The following is a 23,947-nucleotide window of genomic DNA, read 5'->3' on the forward strand; positions in this document are numbered from 1 at the left end:
TATTAGAATATAAAAGTCACAGCAAACTGACCCTCCCTCTTTAAGAGAATACAAGGCTTTCCTCTGTTGCAGTCCAAAATAAGATAGAGAAGGCAAGGCTAACTTTTCAGCCAGGTCACACAGTGCTTGAATCAAGGTTTGGTGCTTAGTTACTAAAATGACAGATGCATATTAATTTCCTAAAATAGGTAATGCCACCTTTATTAAACAAGAATTGCTTCAGACTGCATGGGTCTGTGATGCAGCATAACTCCACCCCAGTCAGGAAGGAGTTAAAGAGCTCCTCTGGGCACAATAAGCCTCAAACCAGTGCACTTGTGTGGCCTATCAAGCCTGGAGAGGGGCAGGTCCATACAAGGGAGGATCCTTATGTAACAGTGACAGACCCCAGTTGTGGGGATTGAACCTGGGACCTCTGGAGCTTAGGGCATGAACCTCTATCTCATGAGCTAAAACCCAACTGGCTATTAGCCAAGGCTGTAGAGCAGGCTCATTTTATCTCTCTAAGTAGTCTCGGTGCCACTAGATGAGCCAGAACACCACACCCAGAAGGTGTGTAGGTTACACTCACTCAGTGCAGCGCAGCACTCTGAAGGAGCAGGACTACAACTCAGAGATCCCTGGCCCCTGGAAGCAGGGATTGCTGACAGGAGAAATGGCCTGAGAGCCTTGACTGTGAAAGCCCTCGCAGAAAGAAGGGCTAGTACTTCTCTCTATATATCTTTTTTTTTAGGTGGGAGGGTCTTTCCAAAGGCCTAGACCTCTGCTTTTTGTGGGCTGTGGAAACACACTGACTTTTTGTCTGGACTACTTTAATTCCCCCTACAAGGGAGCAGATGCCCTGAACAGCATAGTTAGAGGGCTGTGCCCACCCTCTCCCCAAGAGGGTGCTAGAGAGGCACAGCTTACTCCAGGGCCTAGAAAAGCTGAGTAAGTCTCTGAGTCCCTGTTTAATGTACACTAATACAGACCCCTAAAGGAATCAGCTGCAAACAAGACTTACCATCAATCTAAATATCTGCAGATCCCCACCCATGTTAAAATACAGACACTAATTTAGGGAAGGGTTCTAGCCTGCTCCCTGTCAGAAACTCTGTGGAGTCCCTTCTCCCATCACCACACCCAAAGAGCACACCATTACTGGTGAGCTCAGAGAACGTCTGACAAACCCATCCTGAAACGCACTCTAGCAGCTGTGCGCAGGGACTGGAGGTATAGGGGCTCTTCTAGGTCAGTATTCTGACATGAAGATGTTTGTGAATGGTAAGGCAACATCATAATGCCAATATTCAAAAGACAGTAACCATGATGTGCATATTCAGGATAGGTAGATCTGACTTGGTCATGACTGGTTGAGAGAGCCCCAGATATATGCTGGCTTGCCAAATGCAGGCTCTCAGCTGGGCACCTGCCAGTAATATATGCAAAGAACCTAATTTGTCATGAACAAATAGGTTTGTATTGTGCTCTCTCTCCACTCTTCCTGACAGTTCCTTCTTTATGAGCTAGCAAGGGACTGAAATTTTGGATGCTTGCAAATTTTCCTTTAATGCTTAAAAATGGCACTGGGCAATAAGAAGTATTGAAGGAAGCTCTATTTGAAAGTCATAGAATCACAGGACTGGAAGGGACCTCGAGAAGTCTAGTCCAGTCCCCTGCCTCATGACCCGACTAAGTATTATCTAGACCATCCCTGACAGATGTTTGTCTAACCTGCTCTTAAAAATCTCCAGTGATGGAGGTTCCACAACCTCCCTAGGCAATTTATTCCAGTGTTTAACCACCCTGACAGGAAGTTTTTTCTAATGGCTAACCTAAACCGCCCTTACTGCAATTTAAGCCTATTGTCTCTTGTCCTATCCTCACAAGTTAACAAGAACAATTTTTCTTCCTTCTCCTTGCAACAACCTTTTATATACTTGAAAATACAGACACCAATGGCTATTTAGGGAGGGGTTCTAGCCTGCTCCGTCTTTTCTTCTCCAGATTAAACAAACCCAGTTTTTTCAAACTTCCCTCAGAAGTCATATTTTCTAGACCTTTTAGTCATTTTTGTTGCTTCTTCTCTGGACTTTATCCAGTTTGTCCACATCTTTCCTGAAATGTGTCTGAGGCCTAATCACCAGGGAATAGAGTGGAAGAATTACTTCTCCTGTCTTGTTTACAATACTCCTGCTAATACATCCCACCAATAGCGTTACATTGTTGACACACATTTAGCTTGTGATCTACTATGACCCCCAGATCCCTTTCTGCAGTACTCCTTCCTAGGCAGTCATTTCCCATTTTGTATGTGAGCAACTGATTGTTCCTTCCTAAGTGGAGTACTTTGCATTTATCCTTATTGAATTTCATCCTATTTACTTCAGACCATTTCTCCAGTTTGTCCAGATCACTTTGTATTTTAATCCTATACTCCAAAGCACTTGTAACTCCTCCCAGCTTGGTGCTGTCCACAAACTTCACAGGTATATACTCTATGCCATTATCTAAATCACTGATGAAGATATTGAACAAAACCAGACCCAGAACTGATCTCAGCGGGACTCCACTCAATACGCCCTTCCAACTTGACTGTGAACTACTGATAACTACTCACTGGAAATGCTTTTCCAATCAGTTATGCACCCACCTTATAGTCGCTCCATCTAGGTTGTATTTCCCTAGTTTGTTTACCAGAAGGTCATGTGAGACAGTATCAAAAGCCATACTAAAGCCAAGATATATCACATCTATTACTTCCCCCCATCCACAAGGCTTGTTACCCTGTCAAAGAAAGCTATTAGGTTGGTTTGACACAATTTGTTGTTCAAAAATCCATGCTGTTATTTATCACCTTATTATCTTCTAGGTTTCTTCAAATTGATTGCTTAATTATTTGCTCCAATATCTTTCCAGGTACTGAAGTTATGCTGACTGGTATGTAATTCCCCATTTGCCCTTATTCCCTTTTTATAGGTAGGCACTATATTTGCTCTTTTCCAGTCCTCTGGAATCTCTCCCACCTTCCAAGACTTTTTAAAGATAATTGCTAATGGCTCAGATAATCCTTGGGCAGCTCCTTGAGTATTCTAGGATGTATTTCATCAGGCTCTGGTTACTTGAAGATATCTAACTTGTTTAAGTAATTTTTAATTTGTTTTTTCCCTATTCTTTCCTACCTCATTTTCACTGGCATCCATTAAGTTAGATAGTCTTTTAGCTGTAACCACTATTATTATATTATTGATATGTAGGCACCCTTTACTAGTGGGGCCTGTGAACTTAATTGAAAATGTTCCAGGTGGGGAGATCCTGTGTGCTGCAATCCAGCCTTAGACGCCACAACTCCCATGATGCCTTGGGGAAAGAGTGAGAGACTTCCTCTTCCAGGGAGTGCTGGTAGGCTCCATTTTGGGAGAGGAGCCAGATTGCTGGTGTGGAGCTCTGTTCGTATCAGGAGCAGCTGCTAACTGCTGCTGAGAGCCTGCTGGGGCTTTGATCTAAGAGGGAGCTTCTGAGGTGGCTGGTGGCTGTATTGGGGCGAGACTATTGCTGTGCCTGGAGCTGACTGAGGTGGGCCTGCAGTGAAGGAATTCTGATTAACCCCCACTCTGGTTTGGGAAAGTACTTGCAAGGGAAAGGGCACAGCAGAGAGACTGAGTCTGAGGAGAGGCAGAGTGATCTTTCCATCAAACCATGACCCAGAGCTGCTGACATTTGGTGGGGCCAGCTCCAATCGTCAGAAGGGTTGTGCAGTTTGGCTGGACTGATACACAGAACCAACAGAGTGCTGTCTCCAGCTTCAGATCTTCAAGCGCACCCATACAAGCGTCTAGGATTCAAAAATCCACATGAGTGTACACTCTGGGGTGATGTAAATGGTGACAGTGTAAATGCCAGGTAGGTAAGTTTAATTTATTACTGTATACTATATTTGTTAATTGATTTTATTCAACTGCTCCCAGTGGATTTAAATTGGTAGTGACATTTAATCTTAGTCCATTATACTCTGTTTCTTTAAGTTGTTAAGTAAAGGTGTGTTAACTCTAATTTAAGTATATTGGATGTATATTATTTATAATTGGTATTTTTGAGTTAGACCCATGCCGCAGATTATTATTATTACTAGACTAGGTTTAAGCCTGGAGGTTCCTAAGGCACACCATTGAGTGTGTACAGGGGCCAGCCAGGTGAAGGCACCACCAATTTAAATTCCTTTATGAGTAAAGGGACTGCTGCAGAGTGAGGGGCTAGAGGGTTCCCACCTATCCAGTATCATCACTGGGATACTCAGGATCTCCTTTAACGTCAACAACATCAAGCGCCCAGGCACAGAGGTGAGTGTTGCCTGCTCCCGAGTAACCCAGGGCAGAAAGGAGGGTTACAGATAATAATAATAATTAATGTAAATGATTATTTTCATTATAAAGCACCTTCTATCTGAATGATCTAAAAGTGCTTCAAAATCCATATCGATACATCACCATTGAAATGCAGCAACCTCTGCAGTGGACAGCAGCAATCAACCAACATACAGCCTGCCACCCAAAAGTAGAAGGGAAAATTTTGGTTAACGACACTGAAGCAAAGCCACGGGCTCTTAAATGGCCATGCAGAGCAGACAGGATCTTGTTTTTTTTTAGAGCCTCATGTCAAAGATTACATGTACAGTAAACTGCATGGTACACAATCTGTCAGAAGTTGAACCCGTAACTCAATAAGTCAAAGTCTTCCCAATCTGATACTTAGGCCAGAAGGCCCTCCTCTTTTGTAGCTGCCCTTCTCAGATATATTTTATATGTGGGATGAGAGCATGTGTTTATCCTATGTCTGGCTTTGCATGACTTGAGATTTTATTAAATTTGTTTTTACAATGTTTCTCCAAAAAGCTCTAAGTGCAAGAATTCATTTGTAATTTTTTAAAAAATATCATAGTAGATGGTACTCTCTCTCCAGAGGAGCTCCATAGCCTCTCCACTATCACCCTCAGCTCCCAGCAAATGCTTAAGTGACACATGAATCATACACTGAGCTCAAACATCCACAGATTTGGGCTCTGGTGGACAAACACAGAGTGACTGAATTCTAGAGTTAAGGGCTCTCCATTAAGAATACCCTGCCTCTTTTGCCCAGATTCTTAAATCTACAATAATGACTATTCGTGAAAGGGCAAAGTTGGTCTCAACTGCTTCCCTGAGTCATGAATAGACAGATAGCCTCTTCATCTGCCAAGAGCCAAACCTGACACAGTTTTATAGGTCAGAATCAGTACCTTGCACTGCACACAGACACAGACTGAAGTCAGTATTATGTGTAATAAGAAGCCAGTTAAAGCAAATTATACTGTAATTTGATAGGAATGTGTGATGGGGAGTACAAATCTCACTCTGGGGAATGGTGGGTTAAGGAGCAGCTCTGGTCACAGGAGGCTCTGCCCAGCTGTGCCTGCTGGGAATGCTCTCAGTGGAGGCGAAGCTTAAAATGTCACAGCACATTTCAGTCAAGGTGGTCAGTGTGAGGGAGCAGACCTGCACTGATAGCTCCTGCAAGAATCTAGAGGAGCCCCACGCCACCCAAAGGAGACCTCAGTCCAGACCACAAGCCACCACAGAAGAGACAGAGAGAAGCATCTGCTCATGAGTGGGGGAAGATACCTTCCTGATCCTTTTCTGGTAAGACACATTGCAGGCATTAGCCAACCCTTCACCATGCATCTGGAGAGTCAGGAACACAGAGGGAAGTACCCAGGGAGTAGGCTGGGTGATACCATGGCCCAGGTCACACACCTGAACTGCCTGCCCCACGGCCCTGGATTGGAACCCAGAGGAGCAGGAGGGCCCAGTTCCCCTACCACCAACCCCAGACTTTAACCACTAGGTATTACCGTGAACCCCAGACTTGACCAGTAGACAACATGGCTAACCAGTGCTCCGGCCACTAGGAGACGTTGTCTAGGGAGACAGTCTCCCATCACGGTATGTTATGTCTGTTGCACAGTTATGTGATTTTGAACATGCTTTAGCCATTGTCTTTTCAACTAACATGAATGAACTACCCTGCTTCACTGCAGGGCATTCTCTCTCTCCCATCCCACAACCTTTTAAATTATTGTTTTATTGTATGGAGAGGAAATGGGAATGTAACTCCACTTGAATTGTATCCTTTTTGACATGTTATGCAACTAACTCTTGGTATAGCCATATTACTTACCTATGTAGATTTCTTTATATACTGTGTAAGACCACTGTGTGTTCTTTGGACTGTTGTGCAGTACTAAAAATGTCAAATGAGATTTTATTTTGCCAAAAAGATTGCATTGGACAACTTAATGTTTACATAAATCTTCAAACATGATCCCATGCTGGAGAACAGGATGAGTCTTGGGCCCTGACTCATCAGTTAGGTATCAATTTAAATGCCATCCTTATGTGCTGTTTAATGCAAACCAAATACATTGAGTTTACACACTGTGGTCATTTCAGAACACTTTTTTGTCGAATCATGTGTTTAGTTAAGTCTAACCCAAATACAATCCCCGATTTTGTGCTAGTGAACCTAAATGTCCATTTTCTTGGTACTAAATTCCATTAATTAAAAGCCTACCAATTGTAAATCCTGTCACTCTTTTCTAGAACAGGCAGACTGAAAACATAGGAATAACAATCAAGAAAAACTCATCTCTAGTTACACATTTTCCATGGTTAGACTAGAAATATAAACAATAATCAGTGACTCAAACTCTGTCATTCTCCTTTAGGCACAGGGCTACACAGATATATTCATAAATATCAAAAGTAACTTGAATAAAGCCCAATTTTAGATGCTAATGTCTACCAACTGTACCCACAGTGAGTAGATAAAACAGATTAACTTTCATCAGAACTGACACAGGTATGTTATTCTTGGATCTCATTATGCCTGCTACTTCCAACAATTAGTTCAGTGATTTTGTTTTAGGAGTCATATAAAGCACATTAGTAATTCCCCATGTTGCTAATTGTAGGAAAAATAATAATGGTCATAGTACCCATGTGTTAATAGCTCATTTAATGTGTTGAAGGGACAGTTTATTCCTTACCTTCTCAGCATCTTGCTCAAAGAGTCGGAGTTGAAAGCATTGGTCTAGTTTCAGTTTGCGAACATGCCACATCTGATGCAAGTGTTGCCTGGTTGAATGCAGTTTGTCCAACAGACTGGTGATCTTTGGCACAAGACTTTGGAAGTCTGCACTCCCAGGAATGCAGTTCCTACCAGAAAAACCATCACTGCATCTTATGCATTGTAATAACCTTTGGCCCTCACGGTCCAGTTCCTCCACGGGAGCTTTGATCACTTTCTTTTTAAGCTGTGTGTGCTCATCGATCAGCCTTCTTGACCCTTCTACATCAACCGGAAATTCCTTCCTAGCCAACATTTCCTGGAGGTCCTCTAGCCTTGATAATAAATGGATGGCACTGTTGAAAAACTCTTCCAAGGAGACCCGCAGCTCTATCCATTCATCATGGTTGTAATCCAAGGATCCTTCAAACTCATCAGTCAGCTGGGAAGGATCCACAAGTTTTGCTAGGCCTTCAACAGAGACCATACTTGTCTAAGGGAGGAAAATGACACAATCTGAATCAGTTTTCATTGACCAACCAGAAATAATCCTGGAATCTGTAAATGGCATGAATGGATTATTTTCCTCATAAATATGTCACTGAAAAAACATTTTAGAGAAGACTAGAGACTACATCTAATTCCAATTAATTCAACCAGGTTTAAACCCCATTTTTATTTAAGTGTACCTGTTATTCTTTTAGTGGAGAACTTTACTGGAATCAAATGCTTTTTCATTTTATTTTTAGCTAAACTGACCATCCTAGCATGCTTCTGCAGAGATTACTTTAACCCAAAGCGCATGCTCTAACTGAATATCAAAGTATGCTTACTGAAGACTGGCTATGCTGACTTACTAAGTGGATACATAATATTACACTTACTTGTCTTATCTGCATTATATGCAGCTCAGTGACTGTACAGCAAAACAAGTTTTGGGCATGTGAATGAAAGCATGTAGTCTGTTTTACCAAAATACACAGCATACTGCTTCTTATTTTCTTTCAGATTATTTCAGTTGCTTTATGCCATGGTCAGAACTCTTTCACACTACTACTTTCTACTGTGATTAAGCCAAAATCAACGTAAAAATAAAATGTAATTGGATTATTAACAAAAAGAATAAAAGGATCCACCCATGAATCATGCAAAATCAATAAGAGACCCTGTTCAAAATTTATTTAGATTTTAACAAAATCAATGCCAAATAAAGGAATTTGATGTGTGGTAAGCAACTCAGAATTTGGATTTAGTAAGACATAATGGCCTAATGATGGATAGCTGTTCATATTCTTTTTATACATTCTTTTTATTGAAATACATGTTTATTTTCAAAACTGACTAGTGATTTGGGGTGTCTCCATTTTTGTGTGCTCAACTTGAAAGCCCTTAAAGGGAACTGGTTTTCAGAACTGGACACCTGACCCCTGAAAATCAGGCCCTGGGTGGTGTTTCCATTTGTACACCAAAAAAACTGAGGCACCCAAAATCACATCAATAGGGAAAATATAGGCCACTTATTTAAATATCTGGCCCGGTCCAACTTCTATTGAAGTCAGTGGAAAAACTCTCATTGAAGGCTATTGGTCTGAATTTGGCCCAACAGTACAGGATGTTCACTGGTAAATCCAGATTGTAAACAGGTAACAATCTGTTATTCCAGTTTCCTATGCATCTAAATCTGATTTCAGACAACTCTGCTACATATTAATTTTTTTTTTTACTGAAGATATGCACAGATAATTATATAAGCAAATTGGTCACTAGAGGGGGGATTTTAAAATTCTGTTGTAATGTTCTTTCACAGACAGGGTCATTTCAGGGAGATCGGGACAACAATGTGAAGGTAAATATGCAATTTTAAAAGGCATATAAAATTATATAACCTGTCAACATGTACACTGACTCTTTAAAAGGACCAATATGATAATTCAATTTAGAGTATGATTACTTGTCAAAAAAAAGCTCTCTCCTTACTGCTAATACACCGTTTGTCAAGATACTGCAATACATTCTTTCCCTTATCAGCATTTTGACATGATGATATGGCAGGAGGACTTTTTATTTAAAGAGTTCTGCAGGCAAATTTGTTATTCAGATTTGTTCCCCTTGAGAACTGTTTGAGGGGAATACATTACCTTACTTCAGCAGGTATGGATGGGTTAAGACAAGGTAACAGTCCATCTGCTCTCATTTCTCTTTCTTTTAAAATGCAACCAGTAAAAATCATTGCCTGCTTATTCAACCTTTTCAGGAGGAAAAGAAAATAATCTTCAAAAACACCTCTGTATTAATGATAATGAGGCTTCCGAGGCCATCCCTCAGAGTGACAGGAAGCTCCTGGAGTCTGCATTAGTCAATCAAGTGTCTGTCTTGCTCTTTTTTGCTTGACAACAGCTTATGGCTTATTTTACCTTTAAGGGGAAAATGGAGTCTGTAAAGCAAAACTGGCTACAGCAGAGTTTCCTATGACTCCAAATGCAAGTAATCAGCCCTCATAAAGGGACACATTCTGCCTTGCGATGCATGCATTACATTCATAAACCTCAAAGGCAGAATTTGGCCTTAAAATTGATACTAGTAGTTATCAGATCTTCTGCTCAGATCAATCATTTACCTCCACTGATTTCTGGTGAGCTATGCCAATTTACCTCAGCTGAGGATCTACCCTATTGTGTTTTACCTTGGCTGTGTAAAATCAACGGAGGCAGTTCTGTCCTTAGGGCACACAGGCACTGCCTCACACCAAAAACAAAAGTGGGGGGAAAAAGAAAGAAAATCAAAGTAGAATAAATGTATTTTCACACCTGCTCTATACAATATTATAGAGCTTTAATAGCGCAACTCTTCTGAATGAAGGATCTATGTGAAGAGGTAGCTGCTCCAGTGCTCAAGACTACATAACATTTTCCAATACCGGGTTCCAAAGCAGCAGCAGCAGCAGGAATTCAGTCAGGGCATCCACATGTCAGTGAACAGCATGGCAGTCAGAGTAAAGGCCTGAGGGGCACTTTCAAAACAAAAGTGCCCTTCATTTATGACAGACAGCAGATGCCGTAAGAGAAAACACAGGAGTGCCCCTACTATCTGGAGCCATGGCTGACTATTAGAATAGCTCAACAGCCTGTTTGCATTCAGCTTACGTATAGTCTGAATTTTAAGCACATGCTCGAGTCCCACCAACTTCAACAGGTCTTAAAAAGGTTGTTAAACTGGAGCAATAGTTTAGTTCAAAAGGCAATTCAACATTCAGTGTTATAGACGACGGGCCAAATTCTGCTCTGAGTTACACTTCTGTAAATTCGCAGTATCTCACTGAAATCTGGGGATTTACATTGGAGGAAATCAACCAAGTATGGACCCTTATCTTAGAAATGGGGCAGAAAAGAAAAGCTAGTAGTGTATGCCAATTGATATTTGAACCTTTTACATACCAGAATTTTGCTTCAATTTGAGTAAGAAGCTCAAGTTTCCAGAAAGACCAAAAAGCCTTAACTGAATGTAGTGGTTTACCTTCACCAAGAGGAAAGTTAGTAAAATCCTCTTTAATTATGTAGCATACCCTTTATTGTTTTCCACTCGGAAAATCAGGTAAGACCCTGTTATAGTTAACACAGCATGCAAAAGACTGTTGTAAATTTCAATTAACCTAATGTAATGAAAATATATAGATAAACCTCAAGTCTAAGGCCCAGATTGTTAAAAGTATTTAGGCATTGCTAAGCTCAGCACTGCAATGCCTAACTGATTTAGGAGGCAAAATCATAGAATATCAGGGTTGGAAGGGACCTCAGGTCATCTTGTCCAATCCCCTGCTCAAAGCAGAACCCATCCCCAGACAGATTTTACCCCAAATCCCTAAATGGCCCCCTCAATGATTGAACTCACAACACTGGGTTTAGCAGGCCAATGCTCAAACCACTGAGCTATCCCTCCCCCTCATTTTCAAATATGAGTAAGGCACTTAGGAGCCTAAATCCCTGGTGAAAATGATATTGTTTCCTAAATCAGTTAGGCATTGCAGAATTGAGCACAGCAATGCCTAAATGCCTTTAGCAATCTGGACCTAAATGCCTTATAATGAGGTCATTAGCAAAATTCTCTAGAAGAGAACTAGCTAAAAGAATTTTCTACAGAATTTTGCGTCTTTAGGTTTCTTTGTATTTTCGAACACACCATAACCACAAAAACATGCAAACAAAAATCCACTAACCAACCATCGATTAGTTAAAAGGAAAGAATGAAAGCAACATTGCCACACAAAAACCCAATATAAACATACTGGTGAAATTCAGTCCTGTGGAGAGGGCCAACACAGGGCCAAAGCACAACTTAAATTCTGAAAATGGGGCTAACGTGGAACTTCAGTGGCATATGGTCCTTGGGTTGGCCCTCTGCACAGAGTTGGTCTTTACCCTAAGAAAATTCCTTGAGGGGCAAAATACCCCCCAGAAAACATCTGAGTTGGGCTCTCACCTCAAAGATGAATTTGGAACTGCCAAAATTAGTTTTCTGCTTCTGCCAGAAGTTGTCAGGTTTGATAATCAGGGCAACGTGGATCTCAGCAGGGAATGCTTCCTGAAGGGTCTTCAGAAGAGGCTTTATCAAGTCCCACTTCGATCCCCGCATATCGATAATAACAGTGAATCCCCGTTTACAGACATCTTCACTGTAGGGATAAAAGCATGGCAGGATTATTAATACTGTCTATAGACACATGAGATATGACTCATTAAGCCTCAGCTTCTTTTATTATAATTCAACATTGTAATGCAAAGCATGGAATAATATACTTGGGAATACAAAGCAGAGGATAATATAGTATAATGGCTATATGGTATCTTAACAGTTTTATTATGATCTAATTCTAATTTAGATCAGTAGTTAACATACACATAAATAGAATATATAGTATCAATTTTGTCTTCGGCATCTTTATTAGATTCTATAAAGCAAGGCCAAGGTTTTCAGAAGTGATGAGTGATTCTGCATGCTTCCATTTGTGGAGTCCCAATCTGAGAGCCCTTAAAGGGGCCTGACTTTCAGACAGTGCTGAGCAACTGCCCTCAGAAGATCAGGCTCCTGTATGGTTTCTCAGTTTAGGCACCCAAAATGGAAGCCCCCACAATTTATAGTCACTACTGAAATTCACATTCCAAATGTCTCTGGGTCCTTTTAAGACTATATTCACACAACTTCTGGTCCTTGTGCCTCCCTAGCCATTTTGGAAGTGCTGTAAAACTAGAGCAGACAATGTGAACTGATGATGAGAGATACACAGAGTTCAAAAGCAGCATGATGTTAGCTTGCACATTTTCTTTTCCCTTTTATTCAGGAGGATAGATGAGAGCGTGCAGGGACATTATCTGCTTCCCGGCGAAGAAGAGTTTAACCTCAGCTCTGCTTTTCCCTCCCCCTTGTGTAGCTACTTAGGGAGAGGAACACAAAGTATTCAACTACCTGAAAGGGGGTTCCAAAGAGGATGGATCTAGACTGTTCTCAGTGGTGACAGAACAAGAAGTAATGACAGAACAAGGAGTAATGGTCTCAAGTTGCAGTGGGAGAGGTTTAGGTTGGCTATTAGGATAAACTTTTTCACTAGGAGGGTGGTTACCTATGGGTTACCTAGGGAGGTGGTGGAATGTCCTTCCTTAGATGTTTTTAAGGTCAGGCTTGACAAAGCCCTGGCTGGGATGATTTAGTTGGGGATTGGTCCTGCTCTGGGGATTGGTCCTGCTTTGAGCAAGGGGTTGGACTAGATGACCTCCCAAGGTCCCTTCCAACCCTGATATTTTATGATTCTATGTAGCATTATGTGTTTTTAAAAAGGAAGTTTCTGTCTCTCCTGGCTGTGAGTATAACAGTCCAGATGTGAATCTTATTTAAACTCATGTAGCATTGTCTTTCTGAGTCTGCGGAGAGCCTAAACAATACCTCTGAGATGTGAACTCTCCCACCCCTCAGCAATCTCATTGGCATGTTAACTTCTAAAAGCTCATTGATGACACTTTAATATGTAAAATTGACATTTTTCCTTGCTGCTCATTTTTGTTTATGGAATGGGGAACAGGATGGGAGTAAAGCTCATGAGACAATGGGAGTTGCTACAATGAAGGAATGCAGAAAGAAGAAAGGAGGAGAGAGACAGACAGGGAAGGGGAAAAGAAACAGAAAGGAGGTTGGGGAGGAAGGGGATGGGGATGGTCTTAAAGTTGAATATATTTCTACCACTGAATGATGATGAATGCAACAACTGGCTACTGAACGAGTAATAAATAACAGTAACAAAAAGCTCAGTTACTGCATAAAGGCCGTATTCCACCCTTGGTCTTTGTGTAAACCTATTGACATAAGCAGGAAAAATACTGTAGGCTCAATGGAGTATAGAAGTCCTAAATACATACTCCAACCCACAGACCATACATTAAAATGGAATGTAGCCCTATCCACAGAATGAGCTTGACACCCTAGATTAGGTAGAGAACAGTTGTTTTCTTTAGCATTTGTGCATGTCTTGTGACAATGTAGAATTGGAAAGGATCTCAGTGCATTACATCTAATGCTCAGACCCCCCACAAACACTCCCACTGAACACTAAAGACCTGATTCTCATTTATACTAGGGCCCTTCTCTCCACTATGACAGTGTAAAGGGGCCTTAAAGAGCAGTTCAAAGGGACTTTAGCATAAATGAGAATGAGGCCCTATATATCTCAGTGAAATGCTTATACAAAGGTCATGTTCAGATTTTGTGCTGGAACAGAAACAGGAGCATTCTTTATAGAACTGACACTGAATTTGATCTAAAATGTGTTCATTAACTAAGACAAATAAAACCCATGTAATTCCATTTCTAGCTTTTCTTTTTGTTGTTGTTGTTGTTCCACTTATGGTTTATACAGGCATTATGATTCTATTCAGGATAAAATGCAAGAAATGAGAAGATAAAGTACTTCGGTTACTTTAAGCCCGCCATAAAAGTCATTGGTGACCTCAACCAGGTCTAAAAGGGTATGCCCACAAGAGAGATGTATTAATACAGTTTGCCACAATGCTTGTTAAACAGATCTTAAACCTACAATTAGCATGGGGAATAGGGAAGAGAAAGAGAAATAACCGAATCCACAATACGCAGTTCCCAAAGATGAACAGAGACACAATCTTATGCCTGCAAGGGTTTAGTGCATTCAGAGCCAAGCGGCACATTAAATGCCTGAACACTTTTGATGCATCCAGAACATACTGCATAAAACAGTCAGTTCAAAAGAAAAAGCCAAAGGGAGCAGGTACCTCCAAATATCTCCAGGAGTACAGAACTTTCTACTCTTCTTTTATCTACTGCTGGGAGGTCAAAAGTTTGAATTCTTCCATAACTTATGCCAAAATGGCTGTCATTGGTACTACTGCCTCTTATCCTTTGGTACCTTATCCTCCCCTCCTTCCTGCCCCCCTCAAAAAAAAAAAAAGCTTTGTGGGGTTTTCAACAGCTTCTGCCAGGCTATTTTCCCATCACTGATTTTCCAGGAGCAGCTTTTCCTTCAAGCAATTGACAAAGAGGTTCAGGAAATGGCTTGTCTGTATTGGTATACGAGTGCCCCTATAACAAATGTAGTAACAACTAGATTTAACTTGTCTTTTCCTGAAAAACTAACTACTATAATAACATTGAGGCAAACAGCCAATCTCTATTGGATGACAAACCTCTATAAGTCCTGCTGACCTGCCTGCTTACAAAACTGACCTATAACTAGTGAACATATAACAAATTAATGTGATACCCACTGATGAATAAGAAAAGAATTGCCTGCCTAAGCAGAACAGTAATGCCCTGAGGGACTGTCATCTTGTGTTTATGAGCCCGGGCTAAAGCCTTAAATCCAAACTCCCACAGACATTGGAGAAGGTCAGACCCTGATCCAAACTTTGAAGCTCAGGCTGTTAGATATCACAGTGATAGATACACTTAGATACCATGATAGGAAGTTTAGCGATAAGACAGAGAAATAAGATAGATAACTATGGGCTGGATCCTAAGCCAACTGAAGCCAATTAGAGTCTCTTCACTGACTTCAGCAGCCTTTGGGTGAGGCCCAAAGAGAAAACAGATAGATAGAAGGGGAGTTTTCAAAGGTACAAGGGCAGTTATACATCCAATTCTTATTAATACATAGGTACCTCACTGCCATTTGTGCCTTTGAAAATCTCCCACAACGATAGATAGATTAGATAAGTAGGCATGTTTTTAGAGAGATATTTTTGGGCCGGAATATTTCATCTTAACAAGTAGCAGCATCTCCATATCTGTGTTAAGTTGGAGTTTCCCAGTTACAAAGAAGTGGACTGACAGCGCCTGAGAGAGACATGCATTGACTCAAGGAAATAACGTTGAGAAGACAAACAAGTCCTTTGCACTTATAGGCGGATGTACTGAAGGATGGCGTTTCTCATTTTGAAGAAAGGCAAACATAGTTTCAAGAATCTTGCTTGCAGTTTCTGAGAGCTGGCTATCCTTACAATTATTACTTTAATTAGATGAATAGCATTCACCTAATGATGCCTCTGCTCCTGTGTCTCATCACTGAGTTTGAACTTTCTGCCACAGTGATAATTCCACACCACCCTTCTGTGACTTTATGGACAAATTTAGTACCAGATTTCTAAACCTACCTGTCAGAAGCTATTAGTTAACAGTATTTAAGCTGCCTCCAGCTAAACAGTCTTCTGTTAATTACTTCTACTTTTAGATGACAGAGTGTGTTGTTAAGAGTGGCACATACACTCATAGCATGAGCAGACATACAGGTACTAATCAGCGGGATGATGCCTCTGGACAGGAAGGAGGAAAGGAGAGAATTATAATGGTTCAGAGGAAGGACTGTATCTTACTCTGTGTTTGTACAGTGCCTAACATCATGGGGCTGTGACCTCGGTTGCTGCCTCCCAGCCCCACTAATACTAATGTCTTCAGCTGCCTGTAAATTAATACTGAAAATGACTCTTCATTCAACTATACATGCAAATCCAAAGAATTTTTTTAATAAATTAAAAACATTATCAAAAAACAAAATTAGGCAGCAAATTTGAGAAAGTATGACAGACTTAGACAGCACCTCAGTGAGGTCTGTGGGTGTGGAGATTTCACATATACTTTGATTTTAAAGACAGAAGTCAAAAATGCAATTTTGGATATCTAAAGGTAAGCTACTAAATCCATATTTAGGCACCAAGAGAAACCTGCCCTGATTTTCAGACACACTGAACATCCACAACTGCTACAACTTCCACTGAAGACAAGGGGAGCTGCAAGTATTTACCATATTTGAAAAATCAGGTCACTTTTCTTTAGGTGCCAAAATGTGGATTGAGGATGCTAACTTTAGGCCACAAAGTTTTGGATATTTGGCCATAATTATTAAATTCTGTGTTAGAAAGAAAACAGAAGAATTGTATCCTCTAAGCACCTGGCATTGGCCACTGTCAGAAGACAGGATACTGGGCTAGATGGACCTTTGGTCTGACCCAGTATGACTGTTCTTATGTTCTCAATTTATCCACTGACTAGGAAAAGCATGGGCAGCAGCAATCAAAGTTTCCTTCATGATGTCCCAACAATGTGTCTTATCCCTGATCTGGTAAGCTACCTGGAGGACATTTATTCCATATGCCCATTCAGTCCTTGTGCCCATGTTAGACTGGCAAATAATGTCAATTGTGGGAGATGATTTTTCTGTTATTGATAACTGGCTACTAGGAACTGGATTCAAATCACCAGCTTATCTCACATGGGACACAAAACAGCCATCAAACTGATACGCCACTACTGACCTGGACTAGATTTGCACTGGTGAATTGAAAGCACCCAACAGCTTATGTGTTAGCAACCACTTGTGCCATCCAGTTTCTATAACTTCTTTCAAACAAACATTGAGACAACTGTGATGGGTCCCCCCCCGCCCTGGGATGCCACTTGGAACTCAGATACCACTAAGCCAGCCTGTCCCACCAGCCTGCGTTCCCCTTACTCTGTGCTGCTGTGACAGGCTCTCAAACCCCCTCCAGGCACACAGGTAGAGACACACCCAGCTGCAGCTCTATTCACACATATGCTGAGATCAGCTCTGCATAGAAGAGCTCAGCTAAGGAATTGCCCAGCATCCAAGTGCACATCCCTACTGGAGTGTAAACCCAAAATTGTATTGTCTTGCACTGCACAGAGAACTATACAGGGTAAGATCATAAAATTTGCCCTCTCCCTCAATGTGGGGAGAGATATGCAACAGCTTTCTGCCCCAAGTATGAGTTCCACACTTGTTTTAGAGAGAAAACCAAACAAATATATAAACTACAAAAGATAGATTTTAAGTGATAGCAAACAGATCAAAGCAGATTACCTTAGTAAATAAACAAAAACCACAATCTGAGTTTAACATACTAGATAGGGAGGATATAAATTCTCACCATCAGTGATAAACAGGCTGGCAGATTCTTAAGGCACAAGTTGCCTTGGCTTTCCCAGGTTTTCATACACAAGCTAAAAATCCTTCTAGCCTGGGACCATCATTTCCCACAGTTCAATCTTTGTTCCTCGGGTGTTTCTAGGTGTGTTGTCGGGAGAGAGAGTTCCCCCATGATCATAGGTGCCAATTTTCTAATGGACAGCGGGTGGTCCGCCCAGACCCAGCCTCCATTACACCCCTTCCACCAAGATCCTGCCCTGCTTCTTCCCACCCCTGTTTTGCCCCTGCCCTGCCTCTTCCCCATTTCTTCCCTCCCTTACCCCTGCCCAGCTCCGCCCCCTCATCTGAGTGCAGTGCACCCTCGCTCATCCCCCTATCCCCCAGGACCTCCTGATGCCACAAAACAGCTGATCCGCAGCAGGCGGGAGGCGCTGGGACGGAGCGGGAGGCACTGATTGGCGGGGTCCGCCAGCGGGCAGAAGGCATTGGGGGGAGGGACAGATTTTGGTATGGGGGCTGTTGGTGGAGCACCCACGGAGTCAGCGCCTATGCCCATGTTGTCATTTTCCCCCTTTTATATCTTCTCCCCATTTGCTGGAAAGCTCTTTTGCTGCGACCTGGGTCAAACAGTTCCCATTGTGTAGTGCTATCTCTGAGAGGTTTCTATTGTACACAGTTCCTGGGGTAATCCTTGTGCTTGTGTGCATTTCCTCAATGAGCCAGTAACATTGTTTGGCCTTTTTTACTGTCTGTACCTGAAAAGCTGCTTGTAGCTGTTTTCAACCTTACAACATGTTTCAATGACACATACAATCCAACGAGATATTAATGTCTAGTAGATCAAGACTTTTAGAATGACACCTCACAAGGCATACTTTGTATAAGACATATCCTAATTACATGACAGTGGTGAATATTGGGGTGTCAGGGTGTCACAACGTCTTAGTTTAAAAAAATATAAACATCTTTAAGAAAATAATATTTTAGGCCTGATCAAGGAAAAGATAAACTGAAACCCAGAGGCAAATGTGATCATTTTGTTAAAATAAATCTCACAATACTGTTTTCTGAGGCATTTTTACAGCACTATTTCTCAAATATCCATTTTAATTTGGGCACATTATATATTTATTTTCTCTGGCAGGAACTGGCTTACTTGGTATCAAACAAGTTTCAACATTCTATGCATTTTGATTACCTTTTCAGATACCTGTCAATAATTACATGTGTTTTTCTCCATTATGGATTGGCCAAAGTTTCTGACATTTCAAAGTTTTAATATTGATTAGCTGAAATAACAGAAGGTTTCCATTCCCATTTCACATTCCTGAATTAATGGCAAAAAAAAAATGTTTGACATGCTTTCTGTTTTACATATTTTCTTATGCACAAAAAGCAAAAGACGAAGCTGATACTTATCAAATCTTTCAAAAAATCTGCTACGTTTAAAGGTACTCCTATCTTAAAGAGACGTCAGTATAAAAATTATATCTGTTTTCTATACTAGTGTTACTAATAACACCTAATATTTTTACAAGAGAAAGTTTAAAAATCTACTCATCTGTTCACTTTATCTGTGGCTTATTTACATTTGTCCAGCAGTGTTGTTGTGGTAGCATCATTAAGCAAGGATTAAACTTGCCTGAAGGTCTTTTTGAGCAAAATGTACTTAGTTCACCCACCTGACCATTCACCACACCAGTTAGCAGGCAGGATGTTCAACTGCAGTGCAGTTCCTCTGAGGCAACTCCTAGATTCCACAATACATTAGGCTTACCTAATGGCTACTGCCACTCTGGAACCCCGGTGTGGGGTGCTAAGGACAGTATATCCACTTGGGTCCTACACATAGGTGCTGGAACTAGGAGTGCTGGGGGTGCTGCCGCACCTCCTGGCTTGATGTGGTTTCCATCTAGGGTTGCTAACCCTCCCGGATTGGCCAGGAGTCTACTGGAATCATCCTTGATCCCTCAGTAGCTATAGAAAGCAATCCGGGAGATTTCAATAGGCTGCTAAAACTGTGGTAGGCGGTGCAGCGGGGCTAAGGCAGGCTCCCTGCCTGCCCTGGCTCCACGCAGCTCCTGGAAGCGACCTGCATGTCCAGCTCCTAGGCACAGGGGCAGCCTTGGGGATCTCTGAACGCTACCCCCACCCCGAGTCCCGACTCCTCAGCTCCCATTGGCCGGGAACATGGCCAATGGGAGCTGCAGGGGCAGTGCCTGCAGGTGGGGGCAGTGCCTGCAGGTGGGGGCAGCACACAGAGCTGCCTGGTTGCCCCAAGGCTTGGAGCCTGACATGCCGGCCACTTCCGGGAGCCACTTGAGGTAAGCAGCACCTGGCTGGAGCCTGCACCCCAACCCCCCTCCTGCACCCCAACCCCTGATCCCCAGCCCCACCCCAGAGTCCACACCCCCAGCCGGAGCCCTCATCCCCTCCCCACACCCCAGTCCCCTGCTCCAGCCTGGCACCCCCTCCTGCACCCCAAACTCATCCCTGGCCCCACCCCAGAGCCCACACCCCAGCCAGATCCCTCACCCCCTCCTGTACCCCAACTCCCTGCCCCAGCCCTGAGCCCCCTCCCGTACCCAAACTCCCTCCCGGAGCCCACACCTTGAATCCCCTCCCACACTCTGAACCCCTTGGCCCCACCCCCTAGCCCAGAGTCTGCACCCCCTCCCACGCACCAAGCTCCTACCAGCTGGAGCCCTCCCTCCCTCCTGCACCCCAACCCCCTGCCCCAGCCTGGTGAAAGGGAGTGAGGCTGGGTTAGAGCGAGGGAGGGAAGGGGGAATGGAGTAGCAAGGGGAAGGGGTGGGGCAGGGCAGAAGGCGGGACAAGGGTGCTCAGGTTTGTGCGATTAGAAAGTTGGCAACCCTATTTCCATCATATACGGGGTTTACAGTTTGGTTCAATGGCTCTCTGCTACCCCACTATAAAAACTGTTCCACCACCCAATGTGCGGGAGAGAGTCCACAGGTACCCTCAGGTATCCACACACTGCTACCACTGCAGAGTTTCAGTTGTGTGAAATGCTTTGCATAGACGACTTTCACTAATTTTTCACTCTTGTACTTTCTCTGGTGCACAATACATTTTTGTGACGAGAGAGGAAGTTTGGGGAAACAGTTATAGACTCTCCTTCATTTCCCATTAATCCCTTATCCTCAGAGTGACCTAAATTAGTTTCTATTTCTCCAACACTGAAAAGCAATTGTTCCTGATTTTAGAAAAGAAACCAAAGCCAGTTCCACATTGTCTGGGATCGGACATAAAGCAGTAATGCAAAGGATTTTCAGTGACATGCTGTAAAAAGAGTTGCAGCCTGAGGGGTCCAGTCAGAGCTGAACTTACCAGGGCAAACAGAGCTGCTGCATTTAGGGGGACATGAAGTGTGACTGAGAATGGCACAAGACTGCAGATGTGTGACTGCACAATACCCACATTCAACCAGAGATTGTGGGCAAACATCAACAGATAAAAATACAAAGACATAAAAAAGCAACTTTGGAAGCAAAAGCTTGGTAGTGGAGTTCGTCTCCCTGTTATTTCAAATCAAGGCACCAAGTAAGTCATTTAGTTATACTTTTTTTCCCTTTTCACTTATTGGGCCTGAAGTCAATGTAGTTTTAGTAAAATCTGCTGTAAGTCAGAACAGAATGAGGCCCAGTGCTCCAATCAATCAATCATCCCCCAGTATAGACTCTGATCCTGCAAAATACTGAGAGCTTCCTGAAAGGGGCAAAGTGCTCTCAGACCCTACTGAAGTCAACAGAATTTGAGAGGACTCAGCATAAATCATATTCTGTTGTTGCTTACTCCAGTGTAAATCCAGATCGGACACCATTATTCCAATTTACATCATTGTAATGGAGAGCAGAATCGGACCCACTTCTACAAAGTCACTCAGCACTTTATTGGATTGGACCCATAAACAGTATTTGATAAGCTTAATATCTTTAGTCAAATGACAAAGATATAAAACACAGCTGCGTCCAAGAACACATGATCACAGCTGTTAAAGCCACAACCAGAGGGTGAGTGTTATAATTTTCCAGGTTCTTGTTAAAACTATGCCGGCAGATGACGTCTTGATATAACCCCATTGCCCTATTCTGCTGATGTTATCTTAGATTTACTATATTCATATCAATGTCTGGCAGGTTCTCTGGAAACAGCTGCTGAGATAAATATGAAATTAAACAGGGGGTTGTTTGTTTTATTTATCCAAGGCTATGTTTGAGAGATGTGTTACTACAACAGAAACCTATTGGAGCAGAAACTATCGCTGTACCATGGACTGTCCTTGATTTTGGGTTATTTGGCAGAAATAAACAAACAAACAAAAAGCTGAATAAAAATCCACACATTATTGCTACGGGTTGTAAAAATTAACTGTTAGAGCTGTGTTGTGACATATACACACACTTCATGGGAATAGTTTGGAGGAGCATGAGTTACCTGGGAGTATTTCTGGGAATGCAACTCAGCTGGAACTCTAGGTTAGAAATATATTAGTAGCAAAGATAGTAATTAAGACCAGGATAATTTCCAGCCTTTGTGTGTGGGTTCTGAATGTGCAGCATTTTTCTGTGGCTAATGCAGAGACCGAGAAGCAGTTGCAATTAGAATTAGTCTAAATCCATCAATGCCAGCTTCTCACCAAAGGAAAACAATGCCTACCTAGGCAGTGATTGATCTCCTAGATAGCAGATTCTAGCATATTAGACCAAAATATCAGTGACTGCAGGTAGAGTAGGTATGTACTGGTGGTGAGCACCTGGAACTCTCCAGGTACCCTGAGTGAATAAGAATTATCCCCAAGGGTGGAAATCCACTAGCCTGTAAATGTGCACAGATTGCTGAAATACATTATGGGAGACCGAGTTATGAGGAGTGGGAAGAGCTCAGGCATCACAAATAGGCATAGGAGAGTGTTTTACGTGTGTGTGTGTGTGTGTGTGTGTGTGTGTGTGTGTGTGTGTGTGTGTGTGTGTGTGTGTGATCAAGAAATGATTAATGGGGGATTAAGCATTTGGCAGGGACATATGGTTAAGCCCTAAAAGTGTTCACACACACTGTGACAAATTGAACCCTGATGTAAGCAGATACAACCCCTCTGGGTCTTCTGGACTTGAGCCGGCTTAACCAGAGCTGAATGAGGCATACAGTATGGAATAGGCAATACGACTGCCAAAAGGTGTTTAAATTGCTCTCTCAAGGTAGTGTACACATTTCTCCCTTGATAAGTGCTCTTATAACCAGGGGCGGCTCTAGAAATTAGGCTGCCCCAGGCAGCGCGGTGTGCTGCGCCGCCCTTCCTCGGTCCTGCGGCGGGTCCCCTCTTCCCGCGGCTCCGGTTGAGCTCCCGCGGCAGGTCCACCGGAGCCCCGGGACGAGCGGACCTGCCGCAGGCATGACTGCGGGAGCTCCACCGGAGCCGCGGGAACAGCGAACCTCCCGCGGGCACGGCTGCGGACGGGTCCGGCGGCTCCACTTGACCTGCTGCAGTCATGCCTGCGGGAGGTCCAGCCGAGCCGCGGGACGAGCCCCCCTCCGCAGTCGTGCCTGCGGCAGGTCCGGTCGTCCGCGGCTCCGGTGGACCTCCCGCAGGCATGACTGCGGCAGGTCCACCGGCCCAGCCTGCCGCCCCCTAGATTTGGCCGCCCTAGGCAACAGCTTGGTTTGCTGGTGCCTAGAGCCGCCCCTGCTTATAACTGCCATTACCTTCGCACCCATGCCGAGGGGAAAATAATTCTACTAAGGCTATGTCTCTGAGGAGCTGGGAGAGTGCTTCCCAATGCAGGTAGACAGACACACGAGCTAGTGAGCTAAAAACACCAGCGTGACTGCGGCAGCACAAACAGTGGTTCAGGGTAACCGCCCAAGTACATACCCAGGGGATTAGGCGGGTTTGTATTCAAACAGCTACCTCAAGCTTCCATCCATGCCACACTGCAATTTTTAGTGCATTAGCTGAGGCCGAGATAGCTTGAGTCTGTTCCCCTGCATGGGGAAGTACACTCCCAGCTGCTGATTAGACATATCTTATGGGTCCTGAGTAGAGTGGCTCAGAAATTTTCCAATAGAATGTTTTTCCCAGTTTGCTGAAAGCAAAACATTTTGCAAAAAAAATATTGATTTTGATGAAAGTTTTAAAAGAACAATTGAAAAAAATTGCATTTTGATAAGGTGAAAACAAACATTCTGTTTTAACCTTTTTGGAATGGAACATTTTGATTTTCCATTTAGAAATCACTTTTCATTTCATTATGTATAATATAAAATGGAACAAATAGTCAAAATTGAAACAAAATGTTTTGATTGACCCAAACTGATTATTTTCTTCGGAATTTTGTTTCATGGGAAATTTTGAATTTTTTTGGTTTTGATCCATTTTGGAACAGGAAAAAA

At 42.7% G+C, this 23,947-nt stretch overlaps 1 protein-coding gene across 15 annotated transcripts in view; it reads right to left on the reverse strand.

Moving 5' to 3' along the window:
• The window catches only part of KALRN (kalirin RhoGEF kinase), a 737,748-nt gene that overhangs the window by 416,919 nt on the left and 296,882 nt on the right, over positions 1-23,947 (reverse strand). For all 15 annotated transcript variants that reach the window (XM_039493997.1, XM_039493996.1, XM_039493992.1 and 12 more), the window contains 2 exons: positions 11,557-11,749; positions 7,061-7,573 (listed from right to left, as the gene is read on the reverse strand). In XM_039493997.1, the coding sequence (XP_039349931.1) occupies positions 7,061-7,573; positions 11,557-11,749 (706 nt within the window). The remainder of the gene's footprint in view (positions 1-7,060; positions 7,574-11,556; positions 11,750-23,947) is intronic.

This window comes from Mauremys reevesii, linkage group 11, assembly GCF_016161935.1.
Source record: "Mauremys reevesii isolate NIE-2019 linkage group 11, ASM1616193v1, whole genome shotgun sequence".
Classification (NCBI taxonomy): domain Eukaryota; kingdom Metazoa; phylum Chordata; order Testudines; family Geoemydidae; genus Mauremys; species Mauremys reevesii.